This window comes from Anser anser, assembly GCF_964211835.1.
Source record: "Anser anser genome assembly, chromosome: 14".
NCBI classification, from domain to species: domain Eukaryota; kingdom Metazoa; phylum Chordata; class Aves; order Anseriformes; family Anatidae; genus Anser; species Anser anser.
The window spans coordinates 14,786,969-14,799,833 of record NC_139735.1 but is presented as its reverse complement, the minus strand read 5'-3'; the positions used below and the strand labels follow the sequence as shown (position 1 = coordinate 14,799,833).

At 34.9% G+C, this 12,865-nt stretch overlaps 2 protein-coding genes across 9 annotated transcripts in view; one reads left to right on the top strand and one right to left on the bottom strand.

The window, feature by feature from the left end:
- The window catches only part of LOC310881216 (uncharacterized protein), a 36,625-nt gene extending 27,016 nt beyond the window's left edge, over positions 1–9,609 (bottom strand). For 5 of the 6 annotated variants that reach the window (XR_014572202.1, XR_014572203.1, XR_014572204.1 and 2 more), the window contains exon 1: positions 858–942. The gene's annotated coding sequence lies outside the window, so the exon portion shown is untranslated. Of the gene's footprint in view, positions 1–857; positions 943–8,964 lie in introns of those variants that run through there. The other variant, XM_083798254.1, reaches the window with a different exon arrangement.
- Positions 1–12,865, top strand: part of LOC310881215 (uncharacterized protein C5orf58 homolog) — a 45,940-nt gene that overhangs the window by 28,508 nt on the left and 4,567 nt on the right. For all 3 annotated transcript variants that reach the window (XM_083798247.1, XM_083798249.1, XM_083798248.1), the window contains one exon: positions 2,588–2,634. In XM_083798247.1, coding sequence (XP_083654373.1) covers positions 2,588–2,634 — 47 coding nt within the window. The remainder of the gene's footprint in view (positions 1–2,587; positions 2,635–12,865) is intronic.

Genomic DNA, 12,865 nt, shown 5'->3' with positions numbered 1-12,865 from the left:
AGATAAGACAAAGTGTCCTAGAACTTATGTTTTGCTACCATCACCATTTGGATTGCCCCCCACATTAATACAACTGTAATAAACCTTATGAGACTGCCTTTACAATTGCTTACATGTGTAAAAGATCTTTCCCTTTTGGTGTTACAAATAGACTTTATAAAGTATGAAGAGCAAGAAAAATATTTTAAAATTATCTAGAAATTGATTCTTTCATTTACAGAAAAATGATAATGAGAAAAATGAAGCAAATGAGCTCGTAAGGTATTCTTAAAGGAATATACTTTTATCAACAATTCAAATAACTGCAGCAGACATGGTTCAGTATTTCTCCAAATAATAATTAACTTATCAATTAAAGATACAGGGTTTAAGATTAAAGCAAATTTCCAGCTACCTATCTTATGCATCACTAAAATCTAAACGTAAGTAAAAACAACTTAATTACATGCATCTCTTCATGCATTAGGAACATTGATTAGCTAGAGCACAAAACGTGCAACAACCTTCCTAAAAATAAATGCTTCCTAATCATTTCTTATTCTGTCCCTCCAATGCCACAGTGGCGTTGCTAAATCCCACAATTACAAGTAGCAACAGAATTATTTTCTTACTACTCCCTTCCCATTGATCCCCTTATCTAGTAGATTTAAAGCACTAATTAGACTGAATATCCTAAGATTACTTTGCATTAGGAATATTCACCCTTGAAAACTATTTGTATGGAATAATCCAATTTTTAAAAGTCACTTAAAATTAACCTTCCTGACTTTTACTCCCAACACATATCCACGAATCTTGTTGAAAATACTTTCCCATAGATTCAGCCAGTATACCATAATGAAATGCTATATGATCACCTGTGTCATTGCATGATGCTATCCCAAGAAAGAGGGCTTTCTCAAAGTGAGCTTAGTGGATCCCTGCTCTGGGATTTATACAATGCAATAAAAAATGACAAAAAATGCAAATGCAAATATATTTTAAAATATAATATTAGCATTGTCAACATGTAAGACGTTATTTACTGCCCAGAAAAAAAAAATATATTCAGAATAGTGTCATTTGTTTCGGGGAATGCACAAAAAAGTTTCAACAACTAACACACAGTGTTTCTTTGCAAAATAGCCCTTTGCATGATGCTGAAGCTGAAATGGTTTTCACTCAGTGGTATCTACATTCTTGTAAAAGAAGGTCATTCGTCTCTATTGTGACTACTCCTTTTGGATTACCTGTCTTTGTCTTTACACAAGTCAAACAGTAAATAAAGGTTGTCTGTTAATATAGATTAGAGGTTAAACTGTTATTGATTGTCACATTTTATAGAGAGATTCTGTCTGTTACTGACCTTCTCAGAATTCCTTGCCTACAAAGTAAAAGTCACGTATTTGTTCCAGGCAAACCATTTGCAATGAAAAAGAAATTACACTCTTCCTGAAAAGGTACAGACATGCATACAGAAACTGAGGTACAGTGAGAAGTCCTGATGAAGAGCAGTTGCTCAGTTAGTGTGTCACACATTGACATCATGGCATGTCTCTAAGCATATTAGGTAAGGAAATCATTGAGAAACAACAGATTTTTTCCTGCAAGTTTTGAGGTTGTCTTTTGAACATACTCTGGAATTTGGATGTCGCTAAGTATTAAAATATATATATATATATATGGCATATTTTCTTTTGAGTCTATCTAGAAAATAGAGCTATATAAACAAACAAAAAATAATATTCTTTCATTTGTTCATTTAAGTAGACATAGCTGAATAAAAATCCTCAGTGTAATAACCACTCACTGTAATGTGCCTTAACTGCATTAACAGCATGCCCTCACGCTGGTTTGTGGCAGTACTTCTGCAACGTACCCTACATTAGAACACACCTCAGAAACAGGTTTGTATGGGTTGCCATAACTTTGAAACCAGGAAAGTACTCTCTGAGTGCATATGTTGTGGAGGCTTCTTGTTAAAGTGGATGAAACTTCTAGTCTGAACATCCTAAATTGTGAGGATGTGAGAAATCCAGGCGGCTTCTCCCATGATGCTAAAAATGTACAGCAGAGAAGAGAAGGAAGGAAGGGAAAGGAAAAAAAAGAGAGAAAGAACCCCTTAAAAATGTAATTCTCTCTTGTGTAAATAGCCACAGTCTTGTTTCCTCACCCAGATCTAGGTCTTTCAGGCCCAGACCAGACCAAATTCTGGCCATTCGAGAAGCTTTAAAAGCCACTTCCTCTTGTAGCCCCTCCAGACTGCTGAGTTGTCACTTCACCTGTGCACACAATACAGAAGTAAATGAACCATTATGCCTCATGAAGAAGAAATGATACCTATCCAAGACTTGGCCTTCTTTCCTAGCCAATCTTGCTTGTCCAACAGTAGGACAAAGTGGTCATAGGAAGCAGGAAAGGTCTTAAAGGCAGCGGGATAACTATAGCGGTATGGCCCTACGTAAAAACAAAAGCAGATTAGGGAAGAGAGTGCTCTAGAGCACACTATGAGGTAGATTAGAACTGGTTAGCAAAGAAACTATCTAACATTGCTTCTGCATTATGTCTTTGCAAAGGATTACATGATTCCATCATTCTTGTCTTCCAGAACAAAACGGTCTGCAGGATCCTGGTTGACTGCTCAGACTAGCAGAGGTAAGAGGACAATGGCTTTACTTATTGTACCTTTCTTGTTTCAAAAGCAAAAATGCTTAGAAATACTAAAATATTTTGAACCATGAACTAAGGTCAGGGTTCATTTCCCTACTCCTGCCTGGGCAAGTACCTCTGAAGTCTGCTTTACCTACTGGAGAAGCGCTCTGATTAGTTTAACATGTTCATTTATTCTTCTTCAGAGTAAACCCCAAATTCTCAAATTCATTCATTAAAAAAACAAAAAAAATAGAGAAGTAGGCCTTTATACAGTGATATCTTATAAATTTCTTCATAAAAATATATGAAAAACAACCATGAAACATCATAAAGAAAGAAAGAAATTGTAGCATAAAAATAAGACAAACATTTTCCAGAAACTTCTCAAGTCCTCTGGAGGATGTTTATCTGGAAACAAATACTGCTGTAAAGGAGAATAGGCTGGATCTGACTGTACTAGCCACAACACTAGAGACAATATAAGGTAAGAAAAATGTGACATAAGACTTCAGTTCCTCAACAGCATTTTCATTGCTTGCTTCTGATAACAACTTTCTTCTACCTAAAATATTGTTGAATACAATTATGTTGTCCTCCTTGAATCATATGTTCTAATTTGGAAAGAATGTTTACAGGTTTGCAAAGTTTTGGTAGTCATATACTTTTTAGACAAATCATACCAAATCTTGTACTGGTCTATGAGAATGGATTGGTTTGAAATATGCCTTGCTTCTCGTTTTTGTAACTGCTTGCTTTGATAATACGTCACTTTAATGACCAGAGTTTTCCTTTCTCCAGTCTCAGTGCTGGAAAACACCAAAATCCTCAAATCAATCCTTTTTTTTTTTTTTTTTGGCAGCATACTGGTTCAGAAGTGTGCTTACTCTTGTTTTTTGACTGCCCAAAGCAGATGAATACCTCCTAATTTTTGTTCAGCTTACGAGGAGTTTGTTATTTCCTTGCATTCGTTATTTCCTTGCACTTCTACTTTAAATTGAATCTTGTCTCTAAACACCTGCAAATGTTCCCGGCAAATTTCTTGACAGTTAATCCTTTCTACAGTTCCTCCTTTGCATATGCTTCTATTTCTCTCTGAAGCATCCAAGCATTTACATGAAAAGTAAATTACACCTATTTTTTTAACAAAAAAGTATATCTTAATTTAGTCAAACTACAAGTCCTATACTTGATAAGGTGGTGACTGAGGAATAGAAGACACTTTAATGAAAATAATTGCCTTCATATAGAAGTAACAAAAGGGTCAACCTTTTTGTGATGTATGTGTCATTACGTTTCATATTAAATGAATGAGTTGTACAAAAACATTGTCTATTAGTATAAAATAAATGGTGAGGGATGCTTAGCAAAACAGTGCCCTTTGCTGGGAGTTCTGTGCTGTTTTTCCTGATTATATTGGTTTTGAAAGCTCACATGCAGAAATTTTATTTCAGTTTCCCTTTTTAATGAGTTAATTCCTGGAGGGAATATTTAATATATTACCCCTAAGAATAAGAAGTGTCTTCCTTATGTCCTGAATTACCTTTAGTACTGGCTAAAGAAAGAGATGGATAAGATTGCGAATGAAAGGAAATAACATTTTCCGTGACATTTTGATATTCACAAGTGTGTATGTTAGATCTCTCAAAGTGCACATCTGTAAAACTAATACTCAAATAGCAGTATGGGTATCCTCAGCTGTGCACTGGGGATCTGGACTGCTTGCTTCACCAGCTCTCAAACAAGACCGTCGTGTGCATGACAGCTTGAGATTTAAGAGCTAGAGTGAGCTCCTCTCAGTTCATAAAACATGAATAATAGAGACACTACAGTACAAATGTTTTCTTAAAGTAATTAATCCTATTAATGATGCACAAGCTGAGACAGAATCCAGTTTACATGCTGGTTTTGCAGAGGAAAAAATAGGAAAAAATTACATTAATGAATAAAGTGGTCTGACAATTCTGAATTTAAGGCAAGGAACAAATTGTTGGATAGGAAGGGGTGCTATTTATTTATTTCCTTTTCAGATGGTAGCCATGCTTTAAAAGAGCTTTCATTTTGGCTTTGGTAGCTCGGATTCACTGATGTCTTCTTTCTTGAAGACATGGAGGAAATAATCACTGTTGTGAGAATGCTTTGAGAAATACAGGCTACTAGAATAAATGAATTCCCTTTCTTACATAGGAGCAAAATCCCTGAAAATAGTTTAAATCCTAAACCAAATTAAACCTCTTTCTTTCCTGTGTCAAGGTTACAGTGGCAGTATGGCACAGTTAGACTGCCATACTTACTGTTTCTGTCCCATAATTTCATTGCTTGCATTGCTACCCACATTGGAATATTAGAGCAGACAGTTTCAGATGCAGGGAAGTTAACATTCAAACAGTTCAGTCCACAGTGCTTCCACTTGCTGCTTATACCATTAAGGCTTAGACAATAACAATCAAATTGCTAATTGTTGATGAGTCATATATCCTGGCAGATGTGTTAATGTGCATTGAATGATACACAGTTCCAGTATCAGGTGCAGGGAAAGACTAAGGTGAGAGCTTTCTCAGTATGCCTGGATTTATAGGACAAGTCAGCTGTCAGTAACTCTTGACAGCCTCATTCCATATTCTACTTTGCTCACTTTATATATGGTGCTATTTCTTTTTCATACAATTTTCAAATGTTAGGACTGACTTCCTTTATTTATAGCTAAAGTCAGCTCCTGCGTTACTTCTGGGTAGTGGAAGCACCTACCATTTCTTTAGACTGCAATGCTGTTGAAGTGTGAGTCTGTAGCATGCATCAATCCAGTACCAAATTACACTAATCCTTTTTATGATTTATATAGCTTCCAACATTCTTGAGAAATTAGCATAATAAAGAAGGTTTGTGAGACGTTTCTGTAGTTAAATGTCAGCACTAATATATCACAACACACAGAAAAGCATATTACGTCTAACTATAGATACTGTGCTGTGATTAAATGTCTGATTCATCATAAAATACTTTGTCTGTGGTTCTGAATGAATCCAGTAACGTCGTAAGAGATTTCACCCATTTATAGTTTACAAGAAGAATTATCAACTGTCAGACTGGTTCCTGGAATGGTCTTCCAAAATCTTGTTTGTATGTTTTTTTATTGTTGTTGCTGTTTTTTGTTTTGTTTTCTTATGTAGTTTGTTGGTATATTTTAAATTACTTTATTAGAGAAAAAAATGAAAGCAACAGTATTTATGTAATAATGATCTGAAAGGAAAAGCCCTGAAGTGAAGCATAACTTTAGCATTAATTTTTACCTAATTATTTCTTAGTTATAAACTAAGTGTCGTGAAGGAATGGAGAGAAAGACCTCATTACCTACTTTTGGTAACATGATCAATAATAATGCGGAGAGGTACTGTAATTGTTGTCTTTACAGTTCAGTTTGCATAGGAATCTCAAGAGAAACCTTAACTTTGACATGTAGAATTATTTGTTAAATAATCTGTTAACTAATTTGTTAACTAATCTGTTGATTAGTGCTCACCAGTGGAGTCTAGCATACTTGGAGGATGGTATTATCATCACTTAGTTGGCCTATGAGCCAGCTAATTCTGAGATGTTAACGAGTCCATTTATCCTTTGCAGACTTGATGTTTGATTAGACATATATTTAAAGGTCTCTTGTGTCTTATTTCATCTTATTTTCACATTGAATTCCTTGTGAACCCAAACAATAATATGGCATCTTTCATTTTTCATGATACGTGCAACAGAGAAGTCAATTTGTTCATCCTTATTCCCATTTGGATTTGCCAAGTCTTTCACATTTTGTGTGAAGCTCACTCGGTTGGTCCCCACCTCACACTCCCTTGCTGTGGCAACTGCAGCTCACTAATATTAATCACAATCTCTCTATTGCTTAATGATCCTAGCTGCCAAATGCAAGAGGGAGGCAGAGGCCATTGTTGTATTTCTTTTCCATGTCCCCTCCTCTGCTAAGTGACCCAACACGCAGGTGCAACCCCTGCAGTATGTGATTCACCTTATAGTTTCAGACCCTTACTGGGTCAGAAGAATGTTGAGAGTTATACCTACTGCATTTGTACACTTTCTTCTCCACTTGTCACATATCCAATTCCTCTGCCTCACTGATAGTATTTTTAACATAAATATTGACTTTTATTTCTGTTAATAAGTTCTATTTTTCATGCTCTGTTTTGCATATTTTTTTTCAAGTTAACATTCACATTTGTACCTGCTCTAAATCATTTAACACAATGTGGCTGTTATCATGCTGTGAGAAATCCAAGACAGGACATGCAGTGTGGTGAGATGAGGTCTTAGCCTTTGATGCTAAGTAGTTGTCACAAAATGACCACAGTTATCAAGTTATTAACTTACGGTCACGGTTATTTCAGACCAGTCTTGTTCATATTTGAAAGACTGTTAAACTCCAGTTCAAGGAGCTGATTTCAAATGTCCTATCTTCTGAAAAAAAAAGAACCTGAACAAAATGCTAGTATTTCAGTTTGGTTATTTGTTTCAGAAGATAATACAGCCTCACCCATGTCTGCATGTATGGCATGAACCAGGCAGCTCATCCAAGTAGACACATGATGTATATATACCTCACCAAGGCTCCTACAAATGAATTTAAATCTTCATGAAGCTTAATAACATTGCTGTCTGTCTCCAAGGATAGATTTCTGTGCAGACAGACACAGACAGCATATTTAAATATGAGATTTTCCACAAGATAGAGACAAAAGCCCAAGTCAATTTACAATTTGTTAGAATCCACACCCCTCAATACCACTTCTATTTCTAAACTTGGTACTATTTCCTGGGTTCAATATAGAAAGCAATCTCAATGATTTATTTATTTATTTTACTGTGTAACAGCAGGTAAACCACAGCAAAGCACATTTGCATGTGAGATTAGACCTTGAAGAGTTATTCCCCAGTAGAAGCTAACTTCAGCAGAGGAATGTCCAACCCTCTCAACTGCTACTGTAGTCAATAGAAAAAAGAATTCCTTTCAGGTTATTAGAAGACTGAATTAGCTAATCCAGATGGCACCATGGAGGACAGTCATTTGGATAGTTCAAGGAGAGCCTAGTGTGAGTAGCTTCCTTCAGGGTCTTCCTCCTGGTATATTCTTCCCCCTAGGATCACAATCACTTGAGTAGGAAGCTAATACAGTAACACTATTAAGACAGTGCTATTAATTATCTGACATCTATTACATACTTGTCATTTCACATTTGGAGTAAGTCACCGAACTATTCAGACAAGCATATTGCTGTTTTCAATTTACTGTTGTTTAATGCATTTTGGCTATGGGAAGAAGGGCCTCTAGTGGCTTCTCTTCAGTTGCTCTGCAGTTCTACCATTCCAATTTTCAGACATTGTACTACTGAGAGTGCATTATGTGGATTTTGTGACATATTATGTTTATACAACATGGACATCATTGAAAAAATTAAGTCCCCAATGTTTTGTTTCGTTTTCATTATTATTTCAGAAAGACATTTTATGAAAAGCCTGAGTTAAAGGGAGATGCCCTAGTCAAACAGCTGAGGCAAGAATTGTTTCAGAATCTTTTGCTGTACTTCCTACTGGCCATTTCATAAGTTAATAATAATTAAAAAAATAATAATCTGATAAAGGAACTAAAGCAATCAAATCTGTAATTTCAAATTAATCTAGAATCTCCCAGAACAGATTATTATGCTTTTGTTCATCTTAATACTTGTTTTCATCCTTTTAATGCTTATAGAGGATTTCAGGTGGTAAATGTATGCAGGTTGACAAATGAAAAAAAATGAGAATTACAATAGAAATAACTAACAGAAACTGCAATATCTACCTTGTGTCACTAACCCTTACAATTTATAGTATTAAACGCATTTAAGTGAAAAAGGGATCATTTGCAGTGTACCAAAATGATAAATCTCTTTTGCTGATACTGGCGCAGTTGCTTACTTTTCTCTGCAGTATTTCAGGCATGATGCTGTTATTGTTACAAAAAAACAGGGAAGGTAAAATAGCATTGTGGTAAGATATCTGTAATAACTGAGCTATTAAGCAATGCACTATGCCTTTGTGAAGTCATCTCAGTCAAAAAAGCTCAGCATTTTCCAACAGGAAGCACAGGATCATTGGTTTTTTAGGAGCTGGAGACAATTTCACAGTTCCTTGCTTTATAAACTTACTTCCCCCATGTACATGGGAAAATCTTATTGAATGGCATTTTGTTATGCGAAAGGATATACAGAAAAGCATGTTGAGTGTTTTCGAGAACTAGGAGCAGATCTACTTCTATTACTTGATAGCTACATATAATAAGTAAAGACTCACAGTTGCTGGAAAGTCCTGCATCATTTCAATGGTCTCACTATAGGTGAGAGAAATATATAACATCAGAAATCACTTCCAAATTGAAAAAAACATGATGAATTTCTTAATGCGTCTTCAGAATGTTTATCATCCAACCAACTCCCAAATGTATCTTGAGTTTCACTTTATAAAGCCCCACAGGACTAGTTTTGCTTTCAGATTCCATTGGCTCAAACTCTGTTTTCAGAAGTCTACTGCTACAGCCTGTCACAGAAAAGGGACAAGACAGGGTTGTAACCTCGTAACTTTAAAAAGTATTGTTATTCTCTGAAGAAGAATTCTGCCAACCAGTGTTACTTTCATTCTAATTTCACAATCAGAACCCTAAGTATGATCAACAGTGAGGCTTACAGCTTTAATTTGTATATGCAAAACTACTTGGTGTTTATAGAAATCATTGTAAACTTGGCAGAGAATTTTGATAAGCCCATCTCCTTGTGCCTGATCCACACACTTCTTGAGTTGATACAACCCATAGCTTCAAAGGCTAGTTTCTTTATATATGGATATATTGTCCACGAAGAAGCAATAGTATTTTTGAATCTCACAAAGTTCCATTAAGCATAACATTTATGATTAACACTTATGATTAATCCCCAAAGTACTCCTCCAGAACTTAATTTATATTTACCATTTATATGTTGAAACATTCACCAAATAATTCTCTGACTTTAATAAAAATCTGAATAGGACAATTGTTATATATCAAAGAGTGGCAGGAAATACACCTTTGTTTTTACATTAGTTATTCAAACCAACTAAGAAGTTTCAGCAGACAATTCTGTCTGCATTAGCATCATACATGGACTTGTCTTCAGTCACTGAATATTCACATCTTTAGCATTCCATATCATTAAATTAATATTAAATTTATGAACTACTTAAAAGCTACTGTTTAAAAATTATTACCAGATAATATGCTGCCCAAAACACCAAGTCAGGACTTTCCAGCATATCTTAAAAGCATACCCTTATGCTGTTTATTGTTGTAAATTTTTTTCTTTTAGGAAAAGGAGCAACAGGCAGCACCTCGTAGATTTAATGTTATAGTTTAAACTGTCCATGCAAGCAAACTGAAGATAAGGATTTCTGAGATATTAAAACCTGATATGCTATGAGCTTTAAAAAAATAAATAAATAAAATAGCACTTGCCAAAATAATAATAATAATAATAATTTACTGGTCAAGCAATAGAAGGATACAGGGCTCTCTATAGTCATGTCCATCTTTTACCAAGCTGCCACAGTGTATTTTATTAGTGCCTTGCCCACTGTCAAGAAGGTAATAAAGCAGATGCTCAGGTAGGCATCCTCATGTACCACCTCCAATAATCTGTAGCCATTCAGGGTATCCTTAAATGAAAATTAAGATCTAAAATGGAAGGGAATGACATGTGCCTCTAAGTCTGGTAACGATATGCATACAGCAGTCAGCAAACTTAAGTATGCACACAGGCACTTCCAATTCAATGCAGGATTTTGTATGGACTGAAGAGAGAGGGTTTTTTTGTTTTGTTTTGTTTTTTGGTTGTTTTAAATGAGGGCATTTAATATAATCAATTTCTTAGAGAAACTTAATTATAGTGCTGTAGAGAAATGGTGTAATGTTTTTCATTCTGTAAGTGGATTTTTAGTATTTTTAATATTTTCTTAACTGAATCTTAAAACATTCTCAGAAAAGTGTATTATGTGTTATATAATCAGTTGAAGTTTTCTGGCCAAAAACTCCACAAGCAAAGAAGTTTCACAACTCAGTATCTTTTGTCACAAATGTATGTTTTAACTCAAGCCTTAGTTCCTCCCAGTTCATGAGCATGTATTAAAAGCAAGTCAGTTCACTTTGCATTCTTCTACCTGCCACTCTGCTTCATCTAATTGAATTGTAAACTTTTCAGTACACAGCCTGGCTTTTGCTTCACTGTCTTGTACCATGATCTAGTCAGGCATTTTTTGCCTTCAGCATTTACAAGTTTTCATCAGTGAAAATCACACGTGCTCTAAACGTTATGAAATAACATATTATTTCATCAGAAACAACTGTCACGTGTTCACGTGGCGTGATTTTTTCTCTGTGTGTGTGTTGGTTTGGTTTCTATTTGACTTCCCATGAAATCTTGATTAATATTTCTTATATTCGTGCAGTGGTAAAAAAAAAAATGCAGTTCCTCTTTTGTTAGAGCTTTTTGTGTAAACGTTTAATGACATACATTTAAATTTCAGCTTCCCGATTAGATCCACTAGGAAATTTGTATGAGAACTAAGGCTTTAAATGTAACAGGAAATGGTTGTATTCTTAGTAAAAGTTTATCTCCTTGCATCTTATCTCCTATGCGTTGCAGTGTTTGAAAATATATTTCCTTAAGAGACGGATGCTGTTAATGTTTGCCAAGCCACTCACTAAAATATTGTCGTTGAAGTGAATAGATTTCTTCTACTCCCCATTAGAACAATTTCTTTAAAATATTTCTGTAACCATGAGACAGAACATGAGATCTAGGTTTCTTTCTTTATTTCTCCTTAATCTATGATTATACAGGAAAATAACTTTGCATATCCTTTATTCTGAAATCCTCCTGTTCAGTGGTTGTGTATTTAATTATTTCATTTCTGCCTGAAATGATATTCAAGGTAATTTTACTCCAGAGGTGAGGAAGGCAGTGATTCTGTAAAGTAATCTGTAATATTTTATTTGCCTGCAGTGCTTGCTGATTCACATCATAATCCTAAATTCATTCCCTCAAAGAGATTTCTAGTCTTCCTGATCTTTTTTCTTCCTTAGAGAAGTGGTTTGGCAGTGATTCTGTCTTTACCTGAGATTGGCTGAGTGGTTTCAGCTTTCATAACTGAACGTGTTCTCAGAAAGACTCCAGGGAAACAGCTATTTCATGTGTTAAAGTAGCATCCACAGCCCAATCAACCCATGATTAAAAAGAGTTCCAGTCAGTTTCAACTGCATGTATCTCTGCCCATAAATCTATACGTTTATTTCAGGCAAAATTGAAACTGTGGCTCATAAACTGGCATGCTGATATTCAATTGTTAGCAACACTTGTGCAAACGCTCCTTTTACAGAGGTGTAACAGAAATTGATAATTCAAATTATTAATTTCAAAATTTCACTTTGAAATATTACCTTAAAAGGAAATCCAGAAAGTATTTCAGTAAAGTTCTAAGTAAATTTAATTGCACAAATTCAATATTTCTTACTCTCTCTTTTTCTTCTTAAAAGAAAATGCCTCAGCTTCCTGCAGTGTTGGTCATCTTGTTTGTTAACATCTCAAATTATTTAAGATTACTTTTAAAAAATCCTTGACTTTAGGAACCACTCTACATCATTTCTCCAATTATTCTGTCAACTTGCTATATTGTTCTTGTTTTGAACCCAAGTTTTCTGGTGGTTACAGTATTTATTTTTCTTTCTACAGTTAGCACAGAATAATTTAAGTATAATGTGACAGGTTATTTATATGATGTGAAAAAAAGAAAAACTCTTACCAAATTCAGAAAGTAAATTAAAATAAACTCTTTGAACAGAAGTCAATGTGGAACTGCCTACAACATATCTCAAAAAATCCCCCATTACTCAATGATTCGCTTCTCTTGAGGTCAGCTGTCTCTCTCCCTTTCCCTGCTACCACACTAGGATACTACACCTGTTTTTCCTAGCAGTTTCTACAGTGAAGCAGGTAGCTTTTATGTTTATTATAGCTTCATCTGCTAACCCATTCCTGGCAGCAATTTGAGCATTCTCCTTTATTGAAGAAGAAAACTTCTGCTTATATTATCACATATGCTTTCAGCAACTTGCTAAGCAACTGTGGTACGCAACTGTGGTACCTTTTTTTTTTTGTACATATATTTC